This window comes from Lynx rufus, unplaced genomic scaffold, assembly GCF_022079265.1.
Source record: "Lynx rufus isolate CCGP_SWC_20201006 ecotype Redwood Valley unplaced genomic scaffold, mLynRuf1.p SCAF_9, whole genome shotgun sequence".
Classification (NCBI taxonomy): Eukaryota; Metazoa; Chordata; class Mammalia; order Carnivora; family Felidae; genus Lynx; species Lynx rufus.
This window is the reverse complement of record NW_025814897.1, coordinates 48,470,361-48,498,117: the sequence shown is the minus strand read 5'-3', so window position 1 is coordinate 48,498,117 and position 27,757 is coordinate 48,470,361. Positions and strand designations below refer to the sequence as shown.

The following is a 27,757-nucleotide window of genomic DNA, read 5'->3' as shown; positions in this document are numbered from 1 at the left end:
TTGGAATTCTCTCCAATGACAAGGTATGCATTTGATTTCTAGTGCTTCAAAAGACTGTGGAACTCTAACCTTTAAGAAATGGGGAATGGGTTGAAAAAAACAAGCAACAACAACAACAAAAACAGCAACACAACAACTCAGCAACCTAAGAGCTTACAGGGAAGTTGAGTGTAGATGACCTCTGGGATAATTTCAGAGTAGTATTGAAAACAAGAGAAAACTAAAAAATAAATAATTTCAGTTACTTTTCAAAAAATATATTTATTATTGGATGCTAAAATATTTTAAAAATTAATATATGGTATGTCAGTCAAATTAAATGTTTTTAAAATACCCTATAAATTAAATCTGTGAGATCTATTTTATGTGTTTCTAAGTCTATTAAAAGAAGTCTCAAGTCTCTTTGATTACATATTTGCAGGTGATATTTACAAATGTAGACTAATACAGGAGAGGTATATCTGTGACACCAATATAGGAGCAGCAGAATTAGGATGGGGTTTTCCAAAATGGGTGTCAACTTCTGCCAAATTCCTAACAAAATAAAATGCAATGATTCCTTGATTTACAGAGGAGTTACATTCCTAGAAATTTAATGCTTATTAAATTTCTGCAGAAAATACTTCATATTTGTTTGTAAAACTGAATTTGACTTTAGACTTAGAAAATCATAAACTGAAAAAAATGTTCATGAATGTCCAGTGGAATGTTAAAAATTGTGGAGTATATGGGGTGATTCTTTGTTGTACAGAACTTCTTTGCACATTACAGTGCATCTAGCATCCCTGACTCCCTTCTCCAAGATGTCAGTATTACCTCCCAATCATTATCAATACATAAGTATCTCCATACAATTCTAAAATTATTTCTAGTGGCTCTTGTTTCTATCTCCTTGGGGACTGCTGTTCTGAATTATGAAGTAGTAGAAATAAGATATAATATAAATTTTGTATAATGTCCAACACTGCATTACCAAACAAGTTGCATGCTTAATAATGTTCTTCCAATAATTAACTTCATAAAGAGGAGGGTAGGGCTTAGAGAAGGAGGGCAGCTTGACACAATACAAAGGTAACTCAATTCTGAGTTCAAAGACATGGACCAAGTCTACCACAATCTGAATGAGCCTGAGGAAATCTTTTAACTTTTTTAGGCTTCATATACATACATACATATACATACATATATATACATACATACATACATACACACATACATATATACATACATATATATACATACACATACACATACATATATATACACACACACATATACATATATACACACATATACATATATACATATACATATATATACATATATATGAATATATGTGTGTGTGTATACACACACACACACACACACATATGCCTTTGGGAGATTAAAAGAATGTAACAAAGTAGTCTAGAGAATTGAGGAGAATAAAATCAGGTGGGGCTACATTTGTAACAGATCAAACAATGTCAAGAAAAGGAAGAGGATGGATGATGGAGATGGTAGTATTAAGGAAAGATATTTGATTCTTGGCATGATAAATACACAAGTAGATAATGTGTGAGATTTACAACATTCAGCAATGTACAATAATGCTTTTGGGTGTAAGATAATGTCTACATGTACTTTGTTATGTATGTGTATTAAGTTTAAAATACATGGTTCTCAATTCCTCACTATAGAGGTTGTAAGACTGAATCTAATTTGCAAATAACCACAGATCACAAGGTATTTCTAAGAGCAAGTATCAGTGCTGTGAGAATCAACAACAGCTCCTTCAGATCAGCACAATTCTTAACCTTGATCAGACAGAGGAGACATCTTTAGAGGTCCAATCAGCTCAGGGTTCCCATGACCAGAAAATGAAACAGAATGGGGAAATCTAGGGTTCTACTAGGGAGTGCCAGTTCTCCCAACACTACAATTCTTTAAGGAAATTTCCTGTTAAATTAGAGAGTTCAAAAGGTCTCTTGGGGTGTTCTACCTCCCATTATTCCTCAAAGAGGCCTTTCTGTAAGATATGGTGGAATGGGGAAGGTGGTCATATAGACCTACATTTGAAACAAATTCTACCTTTTCAGATGTGCCATCATGAGAAAGTTACTCCTAGCTTTAATTCCCATATCTATAAAGTGGGGATTTTAATACCACTCTTAATTTTGTTGGGAGAATTTAAAAAATAAGTAACATAAAGCCTTAGCATAGTGCTTCATACATTATGGGTATTGTGAGTATTCAACAAATATTATCATCTTTGCTCTTTCCTTTCCCAACCTCAGTACTTTGTCTCTACTTGTCCAGCCCTAGAGAAAATGCTCTGCTCACATCAGCATCCAGAAGAAGTAGGGACGTAAGTGCTGACCATGTAGCTTCAGGTCTGTTTAAAAAATGCCTAGAACTTTAATTTCTCCTGTATTATCTCTTATTCTCTTCTGTTTCTTTTGCCTGGGGGCAAATGGTATTTTCCAGAGACTAAAAAGCCTTATTATTCCTTGGTAAGGGGTTCTCTTTCTGGGAGGAATCAGTAGAAACAGCTACAGAGTTAAAACAAGCTGTTAGATCTTTCTGGCTGGGCATAAGCTGAGCCTGAGATTTCAGCCTAGGGCAACTCTACTTCTTGGACAAAAAGGTTCTCTGCACTCAAGTTGCTGCAAATTGCTATTTCTGGAGGAGTTGCAGAAGGACACTTAGGGAAGATTTACAGAGTTTGAATAAGTGCTTCAAATACAGTTGTTCTGGCAGAATGTTTCTGAGAAAATCTAATATACAGATATACACACACAATTTATATATATATATATATATATATATAACATATATTATATATACAATTATATACATATAATATATACTATATATATTATATACATGTATATATCTATACACATACATACACACATATATATGCCATATATATATGACAGATATATAAACATTTTTTGGTAGTGTGCATTTTGTGAATCTCTGAGAACACTGAAAGGTAAAATGTCATCCCATCATCATGTGGTACTGTGCCAAATGTTTCTGGACAGTTGCCTAACCTAACCTTCATCATTATAAGACATCAAAAAATTTACTGAACAAAGGAGAAATTCTAATAAAGGACTACAATACTGATAATAAATTTGATGGACTATAAGTTCTTCAGGTTAGAAAAGCATAATTTAGATATCATTAGTAATAATAAATACCACTTATTGAACAATTCCTACGTTCTAAGCACCATGCTGGGCTCCTTTATATAGAGTACAGTATTTTCAATTCTTAGTACATTTCCCATAATATAATTTTATTATCCTAAGTTTTACAGAAGGAGACAAATGAGTCTTAAAGAGGTTAAGGAAGTGAGGTCACACAGAGCTAGGAAATTTAAACTTAGGCTTGTCTGGCTTTAAAGCATAAATCTTTTTCAAAGTGCTTCCCATTAATTAATGGGTGTCAGTTGACAGAGAGTAGTATTGGAAGAGATATAGGAGTTAATTTGGGGAAAATTAGTTTTCTTAGAAACAGACAACCTGAGGCCCAGAAAGTTTCAATGACCATGCAGTCTAACACATGGAGAGTAGCAGTACCAGTTACACTGGGATCCTGCAGTGACTGACTCCGTGCTGCCAGTTCAGTGAAGTCCTCATCAAAGCCCACCAGACTCTCTGTGTGTCCAAACCCTGTTCATGTCTCTAGCCTCAGCTCTTGAAGAACCTACTCTCTAGTGCCCAACATTCTGGGCAAACAGAACTATGAGCATCTATGAGTAGTTCTACACAGCAACCAGAGTGTTACAGGTGTTTCTGTTTTTGTTATTTTTACTCCAAAAGCTTCTCTCTCTTTGCTCACTTGATAAACACATGTACATTACTTCAAGGTTCAGTTCGATTCAGCCCAAGCATCACTACCTCTTGAAGTCTTTACTAATTCACTTTCTCTTCCCAGACAATCAGAAAAAATGAAGGAGTAAGTTAATAATAGCCAACTTTTATTCCACGCTTATTCATTCATTCTACAAATATTTATTGAACCCATACGACTTATAAGCACTGTTCTAAGTGCCTTACACTTATTATGTTAATCATTCCTCACTACAAATTCTGAGTTAGACTCTATTTTTATGCTCATTTTATAAAATAGAAAATCTAGGCTTAAAGATATACTGTATCTTTTCATAAAAATAAAATAAAATAAGTAAATAAATGAATACTTAAAAGTTATCTTGCTCTCTTCCTCCTCTGTGGTTCCTCTGGTTCCTGAATATATGTCCACTATGGAATTTGCAGAACTCCATGGAACTTGTTTCACTTCCAATTCGTGATTTATGATTATATAATTCTGTATATATAATGATATATTTACTACAGATTATATATGGCTGTAGGCCATTAGCATCACAATGGTAGGGGTAGGATTTCCTTCTTACTATTTATATTTACTTTTTTTTTTTTTTTTTTTTTTTTTTACTATTTACTATTTTACTGTTTACTATTATATCCACAGCCCTGATAGAGAAGCACATACTAAGCAGTCAGGAAATGATAGTTGAATAAACAAATGAAGACTGAATGAATGAAGTACAAATGCATAGAACTCTGGCCTTTGAGTCTCCACTGTTCTGTGCTGCCTTCCCAGATCAATCTGAATTGGGGAGAAATGCCACATATGCAATGATGGACAGTTTCTCCCCACTCCTCACCCAAGACCAACATTATTATCCTAGATGTACATTCTAGAACTCACTTCTGGACACTATAATTTTCCATTTTCTTACCTATTATTAGGGTTATATTAATTCTACAGATTTAAATGGAATGAAAACTTATTTGAGAAAGGACAGAAGCTGTTTTTTAGTCTTGCTGAGGAACAACATAATGACAGTGTCCTGTTAGCACACAACACCCCAAATAACAGGAGTTTGGCAAAGAGCCTTGGGAGGAACTCAAGTCATTACCATGGCCCTCTATTATAGCAGCTGGAAATCACACTGCTGATTTCCACGTAATACAGCAAATATCTCTGAGAGCAGGATCTCAGTTCCAAGACACTTAACAGCCCTCAGGCACGTTCTATACCATATGTGGGTCCCCAGGTTATTCTAAAGCACGCATTCTTCTCCTTTCTACTTTATCAAGAATTGTAATGTTTAGTATAATTAACCTCCATCCTTTGTTTCACAGTATTTCACAGGATATCTTTAGTTAATTTAAGGGGTAAGAACAGTATCATATCATAAAATTCTCAAAACAGACTAGGCTTTTAATGGACACATATGCATACACATACACACACATATGCTCTTACTTTTGTTAGAGTATATAAGGGTGTATAGTACTTACACATATCTGTATATTTTAAATATTAGACATATTCTATAGATGCATATGTAAATGAGTACACACATATACACATGTACACATATATATGTACACACGTATACATATACACACATACACATAAATCAGCATTTTAGAACACCTACAGGAAGTAAAGGAAATGTACTTCATATGAAGAGAATAAAACATCCTTTGGAAGAACAAGTTAGTATTTTCTGGGTAAGAAAATAATAATATAGAACTTTAATTTTTATATGTATATATGTATATACATGCCTACATGTATATGTGTATATAGATACATATATAGAGACCTATAAATACATGAAAATATGTTAATATGTACAAGTATTTAGGTATTATAGAGATATTTTAAAACATATATTAAAATCTATGCATAGCACTCTCATAGGACTGAGGTGGTAAAAAGGAGGAAGGGTCAGGTGATAGAAGAGTGTCACAACACTAAAGGCCCTAAAAGATATGGTATTTTAATTCCAATATTTGGAGGACTGTTCTTCCTAGCCAACAATAAAATATATGTGAATAAGAGAAAATGTATAGAAATAAGTATGAAAAAGAATGGGAGATGGTAGCTGTCTTAATTCATTGCCTTCTCATATGTCACTAGATCCTTAATTATCAGTGCAGAGAGTCTATTTCAATCCTTTAAAGCATTAAATGGCTATAAATTTAAGGCAAGTAGGAGGCTGACTTTGTTAAAAAGCAAGAAAGGGAAAAGTTTCCCTTGATGGATGAAAAATGTATCAAGATTTTTAGAGCATGGTTATTATAATGTACTGTTTTGGGGCTGAGAAATTATCAGTTATGAAATGAAAATCTTATTACACCTTGGATAAAAAGAATTATGACAATAAATCAAGTTGCTTTTTCTACTTTAATGTCAGTTGGCTAATTCTACTCTGTGCAAAAACCATAAGCTAGATGTGTGTTTGTCTTCTTTGCCTTGAGAATTTAACATAATCAACACAAGAGATATAATTTAAAGACATTTAAACCATATGTATTTGTTAAAGAATATATAGAGACTTCAAAATTGTCAAGACTGTTTTTTTTTTCAGTTTGAAATTCATGTTAACTTTGAAAAATAATTGAGTTTCCAAATGTCAGTCTCCATTTCAGGCTGAACCAGTTTAATGCTAAAATGACAATATATTCTTCATTTAAAGCAAGATTCTGAGATGAATGATATTAATTCATCAAAAGCCACATATATGTAACTCAATCATTAAGACCTAGTGATATATGATATTCTTAGAAGTACTTTTTAAAAAACTAATATTAAAATTAGAATGTTCTCTACACCTTTCCCATCATACCATTTCACTTGTAATCAATAGCCACTCCTCAATTATAGTAAAATCACATTAAAATCAAGAAAAGACTTTTTTTTTTTCCTGAAAACAGCTTTTCTCCTTCTCAATGGATATTTAAGAACTATCACTGTCCTATATTTATGACAGTGATTACAGGTGCACTTTATTTAAATTTTACAGCATTTACAGGAAGTTGTCTTACCTCTTCTGGATGGGGACAGGAGAAAAATGAACCAATTTCATTTCTGATAAAATGCCAGTAGTTTGGGGCAAGAATAAGCTAGGAATTAAATTAAGGCAATCTGCACATCTGCTTCAGAACTAGATTACAGAAGAAAGAGAATTATAGTTTTTAATATAAATAACTTTATTGCTACTCTATGAATAAATAAAATGTTTCATTATTGTATTCTGAGTGTAATCATCCTGTAGTCTGCACCCAATTATTCCCTTTGTGTGTAAAATGAATTATTTCATATAAACAAATTTTCTTCTCCATTACTGAAAAGGTATACAGTATTATGAGAGTAAAATTAGAAAAGCATAATTTAAATCACTACTTTCCATAGCTGAAGAAATAAATGCCTTTTTATCATTAAAGAGGTGGAAAGTATTTGATTAAAGTTCATTTTTTTCTCTCCCTTAAAAACAAAAACAAAAACAATGAGGCTAGGCAGTACAGAAAAGTTAACAATGATTAGAAGTTAAATTGCTGCTAAAAGCCAATGATGCAGCACAGTAAAATCATCTGAGGACTACAGAAGTTGAACTTGGGAAAAAGTCACTGAAAGAAACTGAGCACAGCATCTTCGGACTTTCACAGGCCACCCAGAGGTGAGCCCACAAACACCTGTGAAAATGACAGGTTTTCCAGGCCTACCGTTTTCCAAACAGGCGCTCCCAGTCAGCAAGGAGGACTCAGCAAAGTTTCCAAACCATGCTACCCTTACACAACTTGTTCTCAGTTTCTTCCGATAGTCAAGGGAAAGTCAGAAGGAAAAGGCTCACCTGTGCTGGGCTGAACCAACCATGTGGGCAGGCGCAACGCTCCCCACAAGTCCCTTTGCCTTTAGCGCTCGTCTTGTGGGGGCTTTTCCGCACACTGTCCCACAAAGTGACCAGCTTGGTCCTGTTTGAAGCTGGGCCCCCTGGTCCTGAGGAGGGCATGGTCTGAGAATTGTACCCAAGCCCATGAGGGTTCCTCTGCCAGCCACAAGCGCAGTGGGCATCCCTGATCAGTGTGGGTGCACTCCTGCCGGCATCCATCCCATCGGACCCCCGGCTGCAGCCGTGTTGCTTGGTGAGGTATGCATTCATACTGCCCTGATGCCTACTCTTTCCTTTGGTCAGCTCTGCACAGGAATGTCTCCTCCCTCACACCCCTTTTCTTCCAGGCAGTTGTAAAAGTCTTTTTTTTTTTTTTTTCCTCCCGTGGATCCCTCAGTATCTTTGACAGCTGCTATAAGCAGTGCATCGTGGGAGCAGCGAGAGCAGCTCCGCACAGCATTATCTGCGGGCTGGTAGCTCTTTGTCAATAGATGACTCAACTCACAGAGCAACTTGACAGTATCCCTGCTCTAGGCAGAAGCAATCAATGCTCCACACAGCTGGGCTACAAGACTGTACAGTGTGTTACAAACCCTTTTTGGATGGAGCCCCACAGTAAAGAATACTCTTTGCAATTTGGCATTCTGGCTTTTCCGTCTCCTAGATGAGCCCTACACAAAATACAGACCTCAGGAAAGAGAGCTTCTTATCAGACTAGCAGGACCCTTCGTTCTGGAAAGGATGCATATAGACTGAAATAACACAGCATGGACAATTTAAAATGATGGGAAAGTTAACCTGTAAAGGAATTTCTAACATTTACAGGAATCACTTACCTAGAGAGATATTTGCCAAGACACAGAGCAAATCATGAGGTAACTATATAAGGGCATCAATATTAACTCTAAACAATATTAATTCATTCAGAAAAATCACTGAGATCACAGCATTATACTAGGGTCCTTTAAAATTTGGAGGTTTAATTTGTTTTAGATCATGATTATGTATTATATTCCAAACATACATTTTTTATGCTATGAATGATTATTAATTCTTTCTGGTTCAAAATAAAGCAATTTTCAAAGTTCAAAACTTATGGGTTGGCTTATTTTAACACAGTGTTTTTCCTTCCCCCAAATTATTCTGAGGATTTCCTTTCAAATACTTTACCACAACAAATACATTCACCACAGAGAGAGTCTGCATTTTAAAGTGAAAGACACATCCAACTCTGCCATCCAGTATTTTGGTTTCCACAGACAGAATTTTCAAATTCTTTTACTGGAAAATGAGTGAAATCTATCCAATTTAAAGCAATTGCCTTCCAGAGAAGACATGATTGTTCTAAAATTTTAGTATGATTGCAGAAGCCATACATAGTATGGCTTAGTAAAGAGAAAGGCTAATTACTACGACAGAATTTTTATTATGTTTGAAACTTTCCATATTTGTTGCCAAAATGTCTATCCTTATCACATATCCCTGAGGGAACCATTTTGGTTTGACTGGGATACAAGCTGCCATCTATACAGCACCAAAAAAAAAAAAATGCTACAATCCCAAGATATAATTTTTATCTATAGACCAACAGATCCGCCTTCTCACTGCTGGGGCAGTATAGACCTCATTTCTGACTGGATTGGCAAGGTTCTAATTTCAAGGGCTAGGATTATAACATATACAATTTTCAACACTAGAACTCCCTGGACAAAGCATTTTTATACACAAAAACTGAAAGGAAGATGTAGGATCTACTCTTCCTGTGTATCTCCACAAAATGGTCCTTTTCCAAACTCTTATAGCATCAGGGGCTGCTATAAGTAACTTGCCTGGCAATGTAAGCATTCAAGACACCTTTGCTAAGTAATGATGACCCATATGTGGAAGTTCAAAGGGCAGGCCCTGGTTTGCTTTTTGTTTTTACCCCAGGCACCTAGCACGCTTCCTGCCCAGCACGTACCAGACTTCTAATAAATATGTATTTTTTGTTTTTACCCCAGGCACCTAGCACGCTTCCTGCCCAGCACGTACCAGACTTCTAATAAATACATATTTTTTGTATGGATGAATGAATGGTTGGGTGAATGTTTATATAGAAGGAAGAGACATGCAGGAGCTAACATGTTTTGAAAATAATATTTAGTTCAGCAATGCTCCAAAAACATAAATTATTCCTTTAAGGTTAGCTGTAGTGTTGGTTTTGAGGTGTTAAGGAAATTTGCCAAAAAAAAAAAAAAATGAAGACTTGAATTGTTAGGTGGAAATAACAATGGTATTAATGGTCTTTCTTCCTGAAAGAGAATCCAGGAGTTAAGATCAATATCTAAGAACAGTAAAATGGAGGCAAATAGATCATCATGTGATGCTCTATGGGGAAAAGGGCAGAGTACCATCCACATCTCTTCCCTTCCCTTCTCTCTCCTCTCTCTGTCTTCTCCCTCTCACTCTCTTCTCTCTCCCTCTATATCTCTTCTCACTCCTCTCTTTCTCTCTCTCTTTCATTTTTTATGCTGGGTTGTTTGGAATGAGCCTGAAAGAACTTCTAGGTCAAATAAAGCCCCAGAGAACCTTGTATTTGTCTAGTGTCACCATGATGCATGGCTATACAATAGGACTTGATGTGATATGGCAATACTATCACCCCCAAATGAGAATGTCAAGAAGTGATAAGTTTGGCTCTCTCCCATCTTATCTAACCATAGATGCTTCTCTAGTTTTTCAGGCAGATATAAGTGCTCAAAGGCCCATTGCCATCTTTAGGGAAAACATGCCCTGTTCTCACCCATTTGCCTCTCAGGTATGAGAATCAATCTGTGTAGGAGTCAGCGTGAATCCATTAAAATTTTGTAATGGTGGGTGCAGTTTGCAGCAATACAGAAAACCTCCTGGCTGGGCACTACACAAAGATATTATAAATCTTTATAGGGACCTAACGCTGTTATAAATGGGTTGTTTGGAATAAGCTATTTCTTCTCATTACAAGGAAAATAGATTTTTTATTTTATTTTATTTTATTTTAGACAGAGAGAGCATGTGCATGAGCAGGGGAGAGGCAGTGAGCGGGGAGGAGAGAAAGAGGGAAAGAGGATCTTAAACAGGCTCCACACTCAGCATGGAACCCAAAGTGGGGCTCGATCCCAGGACCTTGGGATCATGACCTGAGCCTAAACCAAGAGTCGGATACTTAACCAACTGAGCCACCGAGGCGCCCCTAGAATTTTTGTTTTAATAACCTCACTATGCCATTTCTGTACAGAGAAATAAACATCATGAATTGCATAACTAATGCTACTTCCTCCAAAGATCTCAAAGACCATAGAAAACTTTCATTAAACTTATTGCAAGACTATACTGAAATTATTTTTTCACTTTAATACACGTAAAATATATCCAGCCTCTTGTCTTCCCCTGTTCTCCCCAGTTATTTCTTTTTTGAACATGACATTTGGCTTTCACAGTCTGATGACAGACCACTTAAATAGATAAATATGTCCAACTAGCCCACTGTACTATGAGACAGACCTACTGATTAAGATAATTCAATTTGATCAACTGTAATTGGACTATTGTAATGACCATGAGATGACATGATATTCTGGCCAAACAAGAATTAGTGGTGCACAAGTACACATCCTACTTATCATTGTGATTTAACATGGGCAGATGGTGCACAACACAATGCCTAGATGAGATATATCTTATTGACCTCCCTTTGACCTGACATTGACTCCAGAGAACAACCACTAGCTTTGAAGCAGGGGCTTAAAACGAATATCTGGCTTGATTTGTTTAATAAAAAAATAATTGGCAAAGATGAATTACTAAATAAATTGTGCCATACTAAAGCACTATGCAGACTTTGTTTCCAGAAAAAATTTCCTTCAGGCATTCTATGCATATGGGAAATGAAAATATTAATTATGAAAGAAGAGCTGAGGGTTTGCTAAAGGAAGACTGGGTACCATAAGCCCTGTAGAGCTATAAGTAATGTGTTAAATAATCACAAAATAGTATAAGGTATTAGATACAATTTTTCTTGATTTGAAAACTGTGCACAGTCCATTCCTGTGGCTGCAGACTGGAGATGTTATAAATGCTAGCTAATATTCTTCTACATCTAATAACCTTCAGCCTAGACAATCTCTAGACCCAACCATGTTCGCCTTTCAAAGCAAAAGAGAAGCCAGAATATTTAAAGTATTTCAGGATCTAAAATTATTTCCAAAATACTTAAGTCAATTTAATTATAATTCTTACAAGGCAGAAACAAACAAGAATTAACAGTGTGGAAAGGCACACACCAAATTGCTATAGAGATTTAACATGGACTGAGGATTTAGTAAGTAGAATAAAGTTTCAATATGTCCCAAATTTTCACTAATATACTTGGATTTGTATGGGTGTTGATGAAGAGGGAATCAGTCTTAATTGACAATAAGGCTAAATTAGAAAACTGTTTTTAGGAAATGCAGACTTATTATATTCTAACACATGCAGGAACACTATTAGAGAAATAAGAACACAAGTTATGTGACATTTCTTAGAGAATCTGAAAGGAATACTAAAAAAAACTAATGATCATTTATAATTTACATATTTTAGCAATTGAATCTAACTGACAGACTATAGGAATTTGTTCTCATCCTTCAAGATTAAACTGGTGTCACTTCTCTGAAGCTTTCCAAATCCCTCTGGCCTATTCAGTTGTGCTCTACTCTGTTCATACATGTGTCTGTGCAAATATCTTTCACATTTGTCTATTTCTCTCAATCACCATGATGACCACCCCCATCCAAGCTAGCATCAGTTTTCTGTACACCTGGTGAAACAGCTTCCTAACTGGGCTCTGGCATCCACCCTTACTCCTATACATTCTCACACAGTGGCAAGAGAGACTTCTAAATTGTGAAAATGATCAAGTCCTACCCTACTTGACAGCTGTCAATAAAGTCCCATTCTCTCGGATCTTTATCCCTACAGAGAGCACAATCTTTAAAGTAGCTTATAAGATCCTTAATCATGCCCTGTGTGACCTGGCCTCTGCTGCTTTCACCTGTCTAACCTGTGCCTCACCCCTTCTCCTACCATTCAACAACACGGGCCTTGAATACCTACCCTTGGTCCCACCTTGTGGCCACTGCACATGCTCCCTTCCCCTTGCCACAGTTTTATCGTAATTCATTCCTGCTTACCTTTCCAAGGTGCATGAAGAGACAACCTCCCAAAAGCTACCCAAGTAAACAAATAGCACAGTCTAAAAGTGGGCTTACTATGCAACACAGCCCCGAAAGAAGGCTCCTAGACCCTTCCATCCTACTAGCTTGCCATCCATAAGCCTCTTCTATTCAGAAATTCTGGAGTCCTCCCTACTCTCTAGGGCTCAACTTAAATGTCACCTTTTCAAGAGGCATTCCCAGGACACTGTCCTCACCTGTTCGAGAACATACCAGATCATCTTCCCACCAAGCACTCATCTGTCACCCTGTACTTGTTTACTACAACACTTAACAACAATTATATTAAAAACAATAATTATACTATTATTTGTTTTGTGCCCTTTTTCCCCAAAAAATGTAAGTAATGCCCATTAGGGAAGGGAGAGGGATCTCTTTTGTGCATCTGTATCCTCTGAGCCAAGCACAAAGTAAATGTTTAGTATTTATTAAAATAAACAAGAAAGAAGATAGAATTATCTTTTAGTGGTCATCAACATAGGCATCTTGGTCCGGGTTCTACTTCCCAATTTATTTTTTTTTAATTTTTTTAACGTTTTTTATTTATTTTTGAGACAGAGAGACAGAGCATGAACGGGGGAGGGGCAGAGAGAGAGGGAGACACAGAATCGGAAGCAGGCTCCAGGCTCTGAGCCATCAGCCCAGAGCCCGACGCGGGGCTCGAACTCACGGACCGCGAGATCGTGACCTGGCTGAAGTCGGACGCTTAACCGACTGCGCCACCCAGGCGCCCCTCTACTTCCCAATTTAAAGTGAATAAACACTTTGGACCTAAAAACAAACAAACAAATAGAAATATAGTGTGCTCTTTAGGTCAGCATTTAAGTGAAACATTCACTGTGGCTGAGTAGCCTAATTATATTAACACATTTTTTTTTAAAGAAATTCGTAGTGGTCTTCTAATGCTAAGAAATTCAAACAGCTTGTTTTGTTTAAGAATATTTTTTAAGCTTATAGATTTATTTTTGAGAGGGAGAGAAAGAGAGAAAATGAATGGGGAAGGGGCAGAGAAAGAGGGAATCCAAGCAGGTGCCACGCCATGAGTGCAGAGCCCACAAGGGCTCTGAACTCATGAACCATGAGATCACGACCTGAGCCCAAATCAAGAGGTGGAGGTTTAACTGACTGAGCCACTCAGGTGCCTTGAAACAGCTTCTGATTTATTTTAGCAAGATATCCATTCATAAAAGCTGTACTTCCAGAGGTGCTTGGGTGGCTCAATCTGTTAAGCTTCTGACTTCAGCTCAGGTCATGATTTCCCAGAGTTCGAGCCCCACATTGGGCCCCATGCTGACAGTTCAGAGCCAGGAGCCTGCTTCAGATTCTGTATCTCCTTCTCTCTCCCCAACTCCTGTGTCTCCTTCTGCCCCTCCCCCACTCATGCTCTGTCTCTCAAAAATGAATAAACGTTAAAAAAGAAAAAAAAAAGCTGTACTTCCTGACAGCTGGGCTTTTCTCTCAGGTCTTTTCAAATTGTTCTCCCTTTAGAGTGAGAGAGTGCAAAAGATAGAGGAGTTCTCCAAGTCAAAGGCCAGCCAGTGGTAAAGCAGGGAGAGGATTCTAAACTCCAACCACCAAAGTCATGTTCCTCTTAAAATGATATAGTCCAGGGGCATCTGGATGGCCTGCTTTGGGCTCTGTGCTGACAACTTGGAGCCTGCTTGGGGATTCTCTGTCTCCCTCTCTCTCTGCCCCTCCCCTGCTCTCTCTCTCTTTCTCAAAATAAATAAGCATTAAACATGTTAAAAATGTTATAGTTCAAAAGGTAAAGTGATTTCAGAAGATACTAAAAGTGTGTATCAGAGAGCAAAAAGGCAAGATGACATCTCCTCTTCCTCCCACCAATCAAATTAGAAAGTTAAAAAATCAACAGCACTAGTATTCGTAACAAGTATCCTTTTTAGTTCTTTTTTTAATTGTGGTAAAAATACACAATATGAGATCTATCCTTCTAACAAATTTTTGAGTATATAGTATAGTATTGTTACCTCTAAGCATACTGTAGAGCTCTCTAGAACTTTTTCATTTTGTAAGACTAAAATTCTATGCTCACTGAACAATTCCTCCCACCTCCTCCCAAGCCCCTGGCAACCACCACTCTGTTTTCTACATCTATGAATTTCACTACTTTAGATACCTCATATAATATGCAAACATGTAGTATTTATCCTTCTGTGACTAACATATTTCATTTGGCATAATGCCCTCAAGTTTTATCCATGTTGTCACATAATGATAGGAGCTCCTTCCTTTCTACAGCAGAATAATATTCCATTGAATGTATATACCACAATTTGTACATTCATCTGTCAATTTTTATTTAGGTTGTTTCTACCATTTGCCAAATGTGAATATGGCTTCAATATCTCTTTGAGATTATAATTTAATTTTTTGTATAAATAGCCATAAATGGGGCAGTTCAATATATGGTATATATGTTATATCATATATGATATGTGGTACTTTTATTTTTAATTTTTTGAGAAACCTCAATACTATTTTCCAAGGTAGCTGAGCCATTTTACATTCTCACCAACAGTGCCCAAGGGTTCCAATTTCTCCACACCATCACCAACACTGATTTTCTGGTTTTTTTTGTTTGTTTGTTTGTTTGTTTCATTGGTTTGATAATGGTCATATTAACAGGTGTGGTCTTTGTTCTTTCTTGAGACTGTTTTGGCTAGTTGAGAGGTTTTTGTTGTATTTCCATATAAATTTTAGTATTTTTTTTTCTATTTCCATAAATATATTTACAGATATTGCATTTAATCCATAGGTCTCTTTGAGTAGTATGAACATTTTAAAACTCTGTCTTCCAGCACAGAAAGTAATTTCCCTGACACTGGCCATAGTAACATTTTTCTAGGTGTGTCTCCTGAGGCAAAGAAAAGCAAAAATAAACTACTGGTACTACATCAAAATAAAAAGCTTCTTCAAAGAAAAGGAAACAATAAACAAAACTAAAAAGTATTGTAATGAATGGGAGGGGATATTGGTAAATGACATATCCAATAAAGGGTTAGCATCCAAAATATATAAAGAATTGATACAATTATTACACACCAAAATACCAAGTAACCCAATTAAAAATGGGCAGAAGACATGAACAGATGTTTACCTAAAGAAGACATTCAGATGGCCAACAGACACAAAGATGCTCATGCAAATCAAAACTGCAGTGAGATATCACCTCACACCTGTCAAAATGGCTAAAATCAAAAACACAAGAAACAAGTGTTGATGAGGATGTGAAGAAAAAGGAACCCTCTTACACTGTTGGTGGAAATGCAAACTGGTGCAACCACACTGGAAAATATTAGGGAGATTCCTCAAAAAGTTAAAAGTAGAACTACTCTATGATCCAGTAAATACACTACTGGGTATTTATCCCCAAAATACAAAAACACTAATACAAAGAGATACATGCCCCCCATACTTATATATAGCAGCATTAATTACAATAGCCAAATTATGGAAGTAGACTAAGTTTCCGTTGATAGATGAATGGACAAAGAAGATGTGGAATATACATACAATTAAATATTATTCAGCCACAAAAATGAATGAAATTTTGCCATTTGCAATGACATGATGGAGCTAAAGAGTGTAACGCTAAGCAAAATAAGTCAGAGAGAGACAAATACCATATGATTTCAGTCATGTGGAATTTAAGAAACAAACACACAAAGGAAAAGAGAGAGAAAGAGAGAATGCAAGAAATAGACTCTTAACCAAAGAGAACAAATGGATGATTATCAAAGGGAAGGTAGTTGTGGGGTGGGGGTGGGGGGTGAAATAAGAAGTGCACCTGTTATGATGAGCACTGGGTGATATATGGAATTGTTGAACCACTATATTGTACACCTGAAACTAATATAATGCTGTATGTTAACTGTTTTAGAATTAAAATAAAATCTTAATTAATAAAAAAAGTTAAGTGTTCTGATCTATAAACATATTTGTGTCTTCTTCAATTTCTTTCAACAGTGTTTTGTAGTTTTCATTGTACAAATCTTTCAATCCTTTCATTAAGTTTATTCCTAGTTATTTTATTCTTTTTGACGCTGCTTAAATGATATTGTCTTTTTATTTTTTTTTAATTTTTAATGTTTATTTTTGAGAGAGAAGAGGGGCGGGGAGGGGCAGGGAGAGGGAGACATAGGATCTGAAGCCAGCTCTGCACTGACAGCAGAGAGCCAGATGAGAAGCTGGGACTCACAAACCATGAGATCATGACCTGAGCTGGGTTCAGACGCTTAACAGACTGAACCACCCAGGCACCCCAAATGACACTGTGTTCTAAATTTCCTATTCAAATTTCTAATTGTTAATGTACAGAAACACTAATTTTATATATTGATTTTATATCTTGCAACTCTGCTAAATTTATTAGGTCTAACAGTTTGTGTGTGTGTGTGTGTGTATGTGTGATCTTTGGGGTTTTCTACATATAAAATTATATTATCTGTGGACAGAGATAATTTTGCTTATTTCTTATTTGTTTTTCTGGCCTTTTGCTTGGTTATGACTCCCAGTACAACATTATGTAGAAACGTTGAGAATGAACATTCTTATCTTTTTCCTGAACTTAAAATATTTTAGCTTTCCCCAATTGAGTAAGATGTTCGCAATGAATTTTTCATATACAGCTTTCGTTATGTTGAGGTAACTTCCTTCTATCCCTTGTTTGTTAAGTTATTTTATCATGAAAAAGTGATGAAATTTGTCAGTGTTCTTTCTGCATCTCTTGAGATAATCATGTGATTTTTATCCTTTGTTCTGTCAATGTGGTATATCACATTCAATGTACTTCAATTACCTTTGCATCGCAGGGATAAATTCTACTTACTTACGGTGTATGACCCTTTTAATGTATGTTGAGATCAATTTGCTGGTATTTTATGGAGAATTTCTACATGTACATATCAAGGATATTGGCCTAAAATTTTCTTTTCTTGTGGTATCTCTTCCTGGCTTTGATATCCAAGTAATGCTGGCCTCATAAGATCAGTCTGAAAGTGTTCCATCCTCTTCAATTTTTTGGAAGAGTTTTAGATAGATAGGCATTGATTCCTCCTCAAATGCTTGTTAGATTTCACTAGTAAAGCCATCTCATCCTGGGTTTTTTGTTGTTGTTGGGAAGTTTTAATTATTGATTCAATCTCCTTACTAGTTATAGCATCTGTTCAGATTTTCCATTTCTTCATGACTCAGTCTTTGTGAGTTGTATGTTCCTATGAATTCATTTATACTTGGTTATCCAATTTGTTGTTGTGTAACTGTTCATCACAGTCCCTATACTTTTAACTTTTGTGGCATCACTTATAAAATCTCTTTTATTTTTTATTTTATTTGAGTCATCTCTGTCTCTTTCTTAGTTAATATAACTAAAAGGTTTGTCAAATTTGTTTACTCTTACAAAGAACCAGTTCTTAGTTTTATTGATTGTTTTCTATTGTTTCTTGATTTTCTATTTTGCTTATTATTGTTCTAATCTTCACACTTTCTTCCTTATGTTAACTTTGAGTTTAGTTTGATCTTTTTTTTTATTTGCATGAGGTATAAAATTAGGTTGTTTATTTGAGAACTTTTTTTTTTCATTTTTTAAATGTAAAAGTTTATCACTATAAACTTTCTGCTTAGAACTGATTTTTCTGTAGCCCATTTATGGTATGTTGTGTCTTCATTTTAACCTTAAGATATTTTCAAATTTCCAATTTGCTTTCTTCTTTGATCCATTGGTTGGTCAAGAATGCAGTGTTTAATTTACTTGTGAATTTTCCAGTTTTCCTTGTGTGCCACTGTGTTCTAGTTTCATTCTGCTATAGTTTGGAAATATATTTGGTATAATTTTAATCTTTTTAAATGTGTTAAGACTTATTTTGTGACCTAACATGTGGTCTATCTTGTAGAATGTTCTTTGTGTACTTGACAAGAATGCATATTCTGCTGCTATTGGATGGAATTCTCTGTTATATGTCAGATAAGTCCCTTTGGTCTATGATGTTGTTCAACTCCTCTGTTTCCTCATTGATATTCTGTCTGGATGTTCTATGCATTGTTGAAAGTGTGGTACTGACACCCCCTACTATTATTGTGTTGTTGTGTATTTTTCCTTTCAGTTGTGTAAAAGTTTGCTTGCTATACTTGAATGCTCTGATCTGGGGTGCATATATATATTTATGATTGCTATCTCTTCCTGATGATGCTTTTATCACTATATTAGGTATTTCTTTGTTTCTCTTGATAGTTTTTGACTTAGTGTATTTTGTCCAGTATAAGTATGGCCACTTCTGTCCCTATTGGTTATCATTTGCATGGAATATCTTTTTTTATCCTTTTACTTTTAGCCTATTATGTCCTTAAATCTAAAATGAGTCTCTTTTAGGCAGCATACAGTTTAGCCTTATTTTAATCCATTAAACCACTCTGTTTTTTGATTGTACAGTTTAACCCATTTACTTTTAAAGTAAATTATTGATAGAGAAGGACTTACTATTGCCATTTTGCTAATTGTTTTCTGCTTGTTTTTAACTTTTTTGCACCCCGTTTCTTATAGTCTTCTTTTGTGTTTCAGTGTTTTTTCTTTTTTTGGTGGTGTCATGTGCTGTTTTTCCTTTCTCATTTTCTCTTGTGTATCCTCTATAGGTATTTTCTCTGTGGTTATTATGGGGCTTACATAAAACATCTTGTAGTTATAATCATGTACTTAAAAGTGATAAGGTAATAACAATTTAACTTCAACTGTATACAAATCCCTACACTTTTACTTCTTCCACACAGTCGTTGATACAAATCACATCTTTTTATATTATGCATTCATTAACACAGCTATAGTTATAGTTAATCTTTATACTTTTGTCTTTTAACTAAAGAACCTTTAGTTCTTATATAGAAACTATTGCACTGAACACTGAACTTAGTACATATAAGGCATCAATCAATATGACCAGGTTCAAGCATTAATTAACTTGAAAGTTAATTTAAATATTTAAAGTCTATTGATTTAAATTAGGGGGAGGACTATTGCCTCTCAATCATATTCTTGGGAACCTAACATGTGTAACATCCTGGCTGTGTTTTTTCCAAGGGCTGGTCTCTCCCACTCTTCCAATACTGGATGCTCTACAGACTCTTTTCTGGTTTCTAGGAGCATACAAGGTAATGTGGGAAGAGTGTGGAGTCCCTAGGCTAGGCAAAGGCACATGTCATCCCCTGTGCTGAGTTTCATGAGGGAGGAAAAGCATGATTAATGAAATCTTCAAAAATAATGTTATGGCAGTGACTCATAACTGAAGAAACGAGAGACAGAGGAAGGGGAGGAATAAAAAAGAAGGAAGCAAGCAACAAAGGAAGGAAATTAAAAAGGGAAAACAAAGAAGAAAGAAAAGGAGGGAGCCAACAGTCACAAACTGAGGAAAGAAATCTCTCAAGAAAGATAAAACAGAGTCAGGTTGAGTAATGCTATGCACAGAATCAAACTGGAATACATAGAAAAGACCCTTCCTCTGACTGGACAGTTGGACACACACCACTGAGCTCCCCTTGAGGCAGGCTACCTGAATTTTGGAGCTGTCACACCCAGAATTTTAAGGAGAACCATGAGCTAGATTCTTTCTTTGTCTAAGTTATACGTGCTCTTATTTTTCTGATAAATGATTTGTAATAGATAGTTTCTAAATTTATCAAAAGGTCTAAAAAACCTTCTGCATTAAAAATAAGCCAGATTCTGACTTGTCAGAGGGAATTCATCTGTGGATTGGCCTAAAGGCAGAGGTATGGATTAATAGAAATGACAGGCCTTCTTCCAGCTGAATGATTTCCTCTCATTGAAGACTTGACATTTTAGCAAAGTTTTACCTAATTGGCTTTGCTTGGGCCTGTCTATCTCAAATTCACATTTAATTAATCCTCTCTTCCTCTCTGATTCTACATTATTTTGCTTTTGTGTTTTTTTTCCATTTAATTCAATAAATATTTATTGAATGCCTATTCTGTACCAAGAACTAACATGGAGATAAAGTACTCAACTGTAGAAAGGTCAGCAATTTAGCAGAGCAGAAAGACCTTGAAAGAACAGATGTGCTGAGTGATGAAAGGGAGACATGGAGGGACAACATGTGGGGTCACTCCTGCTATTGAACTTGCCCCATTGTGGTGAGTTTTATAATTATATGTGTATATAATTATAAATTATATTATAATTTATAATATATAAAATATATATTATATTATATATTTGTCTTTCTTAGTAGATTATAGGCTTCTCAAGAGCAAAGATTATCTTGTATTTGTACATTTGCACCCTCTTGGTATTGCCTCATAATATAATTAGTATTGTCCTGTAAAAAGTTCTTGATTAAACTTGGAAAATATGGGACTTGGGTTTAGGAAATATGGTCTAGCTCCAGTTCTGTCACTAACTAGCAATCTCATCTTAGACATGTTACTGTAACTTGTTAAATTTTAATGACCCCATTTGTAAAATTGATGGTGGACTAAAAAGTCCACAAGACCATCCTTGGTTCTGCCCAAAGCATAGCTGATCAGTGATGCCCTGTCACCATCTTTAGGTTTAATCACAATACCTCCGAAATGACAATTAAATACAAATTTAATATATTATTATTATACACATGTAGGTTTATTACCATTTTTAACCCCAACAAGATAGAGCGTGGCATGGCGATCTTTGGGGCTTATTTCCTCAATTACGTATTCTTTCAATAATTCTTTGCCAAATAGAGAGTAATCAGAAGGCTGGCCTCTAAAGGCAGACTGTTATATTAATTCTATTTCCACTACCTATTCAAAGGCTGGGACAAGCACCTTCTTCCTTGCCCTAAGAGCTCTTTTCGGTGACCACCTAGGAGCTGAGCACATTTCATTGCTGCATAAATATTTGAAGTCTGATGGAATTTCCCCCTCATTTAGAAAATTTTTTTCCTTATTGTTGAATGATGTGACAAAGCTTTGTATAGCACTTATGCACTATTTTTCTCCCATTCATAATAGACGAGGTATGGGCTCTGGAGCCAGATTTCTGAGAACATATCTCAAATGTGACCATTACTTGCTCTGGATTTGAGCAAGTTCCTTAACCTGTGTCTTGGTTTCTTCATATATAAAATAAGGTTGATAAAAGTTCCTATCTCATAGGATTGATATGAGGTAACATGAATTAATCTCTGAAAAGTATATAGTAAAGTGTCTGGCACATAATGCATAACAAGCTTAAATTTATCATCTTCTTCCTCCTCTTCTTCCTCCTCCTCATCTTCCTCTTCACTCAAATTATAAGTTCCAGAGGATGACATTTAAAAATTCTGCAGTGCCTATGTACAGGCAGTTAATAAAGGTCAATTGATTTTACTTAAATGTCAAGATTCCCTATTGGGCCTAAACTTCACTCCTATTTTTGGGCAGGGCATTCTGCTCCTGGGCCAGGTACTAAATAACATCATCACTAGTAACAGCATATCAATCACTTATTCAGTACATACAGTATATCCCAAATATAGGTATTTCATTTGATCTTAATGGCCATAATTTCTGCATGGCCATAGCATTAGTAAGGAGCAGACCAGGAATGAAACCAAGGTTTGTACAACACTGTAGCATGTGTATGAAAAGCTGTGTAAAATAGCATCTCGTTTTTTTGTGTCAGAGTTTGGTTTTTGAAAAAAATATCCTTGTTTTATCTTAACTCTCAAAATAGCCCCTTATGGTACCCAGGTGAGGGGAAAAAAATTGAAGTCATTGCTATGAAATAATGTGTGTAGGGTCAGACAGCTGAGAAGCAATGTTGTTAGAACCAGAATCCAAAGCTCTGTGTTCAGTCCAAAATCTCCCCACTACCCCATCTTGTCTTCACATAAATCACATTTCCTTTTTAGGGATGAACACATGACATCTTGCCACTCCCTCTGCATTCAAAATAAGTAAAATATGAGGAACATTTATTTCTTTTAATGTTTGTTTATTTTATTTTTGAGAGAGCAAGTGAGCGAGAGTCAGGGAAGGGAAGAGAGAGAGGGAGACACAGAATCCGAAGCAGGCTCCAGGCTCCAAGCTGTCAACACAGAGCCTGATGCAGGGCTTGAACTCACGAACCTTGAGATCATGACCTGGGCTGAAGTTGGACGCTCAACTGACCGAGCCACCCAGGCATCCCAATTTTAAATTTTTTTAATGTTTATTTTTGAGAGAGACAGAGTGTGAGTAGGGGAGGGGAAGAGAGAGAGGGAGACACAGAATCTGAAGCAGGCTTCAGGCTCCTTGCTGTCAGCACAGAACCCAATGCAGGGCTCAAACTCACAAACCGTGAGATCATGACCTGAGCCAAAGTCAGACACTTAACCAACTGAGCCACCCAGGCACCCCAGGACAGCTTTAATCATAGCAGCTGCAGCTACCATTTATTGATCATATACTGTAAGTGTGCCAAGAAATATACAGCTTTAGAGCTAATTATTTCAACAGCCCTGAAAGGCAAATGTCATTATTCCCATTTCTAGATGAAAAAAAAAATGAGGTTTAGAGAAGTTAAGTGACTGCTCAATGTCACACAGCTATTAAATGACAAAGTCATGATTCGAACCCCAGATCAGTCTGATTCTACATCCTGATGCTTACTACTCATCATGTTGCTTGTCTCAGAAAAAAAAAAAAAAGCGAACAAAAGTGATAAGAGTCTTCTACCTTTCTTTGTCTGATGTAAATACTTCAAAAGTTAAACTTTGAGTCAAGTTGTGAGGGCTTTGAGAAAACAAATCAAACTCTAAATATATAAAATCCATATTGGTAATAAGTCCAAGCAGAAATGAGTTATCAGCTACTTTGGGGTCGAGTTCTTTGCCACCTGACAGTGAATATTCATCTAAACCTGCTGGGCTAAATGGAATGTGGTATTGTATACCCAAGTGCCAAAGTGCCCACTGTGAGACTTTTTAAGCAAATCTTTATTCTAGATCTTACTCATAAGCCTATAAAGCAAGCATGATATGCAGATTATCTGTAGGTTGGGTTCTGCAAAATTGATACTGGGCTTGAGGCACCCCACTTGGAGCCCAGGAACTGACACTAAAAATATATTTGAGAAGATTCACCTGGTACAAATGTATTACCATGCAGTTAACAATAAAATACTATCTTTTCTGCAGAAAGGTCATTTATTTCATCCTTAGAGTATGTTCTTTTGGTATAATTTGTACAGCAAGAATTGTACATCACTTTACATGTAATTTCCTTAATAATCATCTGCTAGCAAAGAAAAGTATAAAATCAATTATCTGATATTTCTCCTTCCTTATTTTTACAATTCCCATTAAATGCAGCAGTATTGCTTGCACTCTTTTTAGCAGGTAATGTGTAGCTTGCCTGGAGGGCAATGGGAGAACTTATTGCCTATTTGCATCTATCCTGCTAGGTGGTCTTTTTCAATTAGGCAGACAGCACATCAGAAACAGCACCTCATTCCACCTGGAACAAATTACCAGTCAACCTAAGGAGGACCTTGACATGAATATTCATATCCTTTTCCATGATATGGTTACCATGGCATGGTGGGCAGGTCCCCTTTCAGCGCCAGAAAGCCCCAGACCACTCAGGATAGAAAATGAATTAGTGGCAGTAAAAGAAGTCTTTCCAGGAGGGAGCATCTAATAGGAAGTTCCTATTCTACAACTGCATTGTAGGCTCTCGATAACACCCAGTAGTGCCCAGGTGAATAGCTAAATAGGAATTTTGCACATGTGAACACCATTTAAGTGTACCATTTGCATTCCTGCACCCTTTTCAGACATGTCCGTGACTGTCCCTATCCACTGCCTTTTGGCCATTCATGTGAAAAGCCCCTGTTGCTTTATAAAGAATATTAGAAGGATAAATGGGAAGGACTGATACTCCTCTGCTGCCTTGTTCAAGGAAAGGTCTTTTGAAAATTGCCCACAGTGTTTCTAAAATTAAATTGTGCTATTAAGCATTTGCATTCCAAATGGTTTCCCAGCTAGTGAAAACACAATTGCTTTTGCTTTAAATTAGCCTCTATCTAAAGTATGTTCTCTAATGATCTAGGGCCTTGTCAACTGTTGGGTTTGGTCCACAACTGACTTGGCATTCAGACAACAGTTTCTTCTTTGTGATACTGCTGATCTCTGCTATATCCTTCTACTGGACCAGAAAGGAGCTGGCCCCTTTTCAAAGGTAATCTAACACAATCACTGCTGGTTCCTAATAACTTTGGTAGTATAATTAAGTAATAGGAAAGTAAAAGGCTGATTACACTTTTTTCTTAAAGCCAAGCTCTTTAACTGAGAATGAAGAAACCCACAAAGAGCAGCATTCACAAAACAAATATGTTTCTAAACAAAAAATGGCCATAGTAATGTTACCACCATTGGCTTAACACTAAAAATCATAATGCTTAGCTTTACATTTCAATTCTCTGAAAATTAGTTCTATGAACCTGTTTCAATCTCTAACCCACATAGTCACACACATTTGGAGAATTACCTTAGTCTGTGCATATGAGGTCTTAGATATATCATTTAAAGCTTAAAAGTGCCTGAGGATGGGGGCACCTGGGTGGCTCAGTTGGTTGAGCTTCAGACTTCGGCTCAGGTCATGATCTCACGGTTCATGAGTTTGAGCCCCGCATCGGGCTCTGTGCTGACAGCTTAGAGCCTGGAGCCTGCTTCAAATTCTGTGTCTCCCTCTCTCTCTGACCCTCCCCCGTTCATGTTCTCTGTCTCAAAAATAAATAAACATTAAAAGCATTTTTTAAATGCTTGAGGATCTTATTACAAATACAGTGACACTTTAATAAAAATAGTGGGGTTCAGAGAAACACAGCTGAGTTGTGTATGTGAGCAAGTGTGTGGTGCGGGTAGAGGTGGGTATGGAGAAGGAGGTGATGGCCAGAGGTATTTGCTACCGAACTATAAGGTATGCCTACAGATGGGATACTTGCACATGCCCTTCAGGTGGCATGTCCTCATAACACCTGAATATTAAACAGTTTCCCAGAGCAAAAGACTCTGGGACATTCACTCAATCAATATTTAAATTAAAAATTATTCTCACAGCCTCCTTCCTTAAGATTATGCCAATCTTACATTTCAGTCTCCTAGAATCTCACACAAAGTCAGGATAAAGATTTTATTGTTGAGATCCTAGAATCCTTGGCTTTTACACAAGCAACACTCATATTTTTTCCAGAGATAAATTCTAGAACCTCTGAGTTCTGATCTACACTAGTGACCACACAAGTATGGACATCCGAGGGGACACTCTGACACATTCTGCTAGTTCTTCCACATGATTTAATTGCTATTCTTACCCACTAGGAGATATAGGGATGTTAATTGACCAGAAAGAAGTGACACATGACATAGTTTTCTTGGTCTCCATTAGCTTTCAAGCATAGTGTTGCCTGTTGACATTTTCAATGCTCAAATGCAGTGAACTATTAAAATAGTTGAAATCTATTTGTCCACAACATTAAGAACCAAACATAAGAAATAGGGATGGAGAATTTTATTCATTCATTCATTCGTTCATTCATTCAATAAATATTAATCGCATGCCTACTATAACCCAACACTGACTGATACTCAGTTTACAGCCGTGTATAAGACAGACATTGAATAAATAACTACACATATCATTTATGTATAACTTTGGTAATAGTGATAACGGAGATGTTCAAAGGCTATCAGAATATGTAAGACAGACTATTGGGACAACTTTCCTGAGTAAAAGACATTTCAACCGAGAAAGCTGCTGTATATTACAGTCAAATTCATCCTACTCTTGATCAACTTGGCAAAAAAAAAGTTCAGAGTGTGTTAAATTAATTTACAATCTTAAATGTATATAGCTCTACATGAAAAAAAAATGTATTCTAAAATGCAAATAGCTAAAAACTACAATCCCAAATGCAGGTTTCCTTATTATTTAAAGTTGATACTAGCTACAACCAAGTCACAGTCTTATATTTTAGTTGCTTTACTACAAAAAATAAGAATAAAGCAAAAAAATCAAGCAAGAAAGAGAGAGAAAAAGGCAGGAAAGAAAAAGAAAAGAAAAGAAGGGAAGGAGAAAAAGGTGAACAACAGTTTTACATGGCTTCAAAAATAATACAAAAGTTTATACCACTGCTGGCCACTGCACTGGTGGCTCCACTGTACTGCTTGGATAAACTGAAACACAAAGCAAACAAAGAGCAAAATGAAAACAAAACAAAAAAAAAACTCACAAAAATAAAAAAAACCCACAGATTTCTTTTATTTTGATAATAAGGGTATGTGCCAGCTGGGAATTTCTGAAGTATTTGCTGAATAAGAGCATGGCACTACTGACAGATCTCTGAGGAATTCTGGACCAAACATCTGTGCTGAGATGACCCTTCTAAAGTAGCTGAGTTATGCCTAAGATTTACGTTTTCCATGTGTTTCAAACTCTATCAATCTGGACTTGTATATGATTTCTAACTCCCTCCCTCGATTGCTAATAATGACCTTTGACTCCCAGAGTACTTAAAAGTTCCAGAAGAGGGAGAACTGGATTTGAATTCTCAGTTCCATCATATATCAGCTGTGGGACCTCAGGCAAGTCACTTAACCTTTCTCAGCCTCAGACATCTTACCTGGGATATGAAAACGATGCTTACCTCTTAGGATTGTTGTGAGGAGTAAATAAAGAAATGCATGTGATGCACTTAACATCATGCCCATCCAGTGCATTGCAAGGGATCAAAATTTAGGGTTTTTCTGGGGGTGTTGATGATGATGGTGATGATGGTGATGATGATGATGATGAT

At 36.2% G+C, this 27,757-nt stretch overlaps 1 protein-coding gene across 6 annotated transcripts in view; it reads right to left on the bottom strand.

Annotated features, from left to right (window-relative positions):
* The window catches only part of DLG2 (discs large MAGUK scaffold protein 2), a 1,224,822-nt gene that overhangs the window by 784,952 nt on the left and 412,113 nt on the right, over nt 1–27,757 (bottom strand). For 4 of the 6 annotated variants that reach the window (XM_047070843.1, XM_047070844.1, XM_047070846.1 and 1 more), the window contains exon 1: nt 7,664–7,972. The exons of the other annotated variants lie outside the window; for them this stretch is intronic. In XM_047070843.1, coding sequence (XP_046926799.1) covers nt 7,664–7,972 — 309 coding nt within the window. Of the gene's footprint in view, nt 1–7,663; nt 7,973–27,757 lie in introns of those variants that run through there. 6 annotated transcript variants of the gene reach the window in all.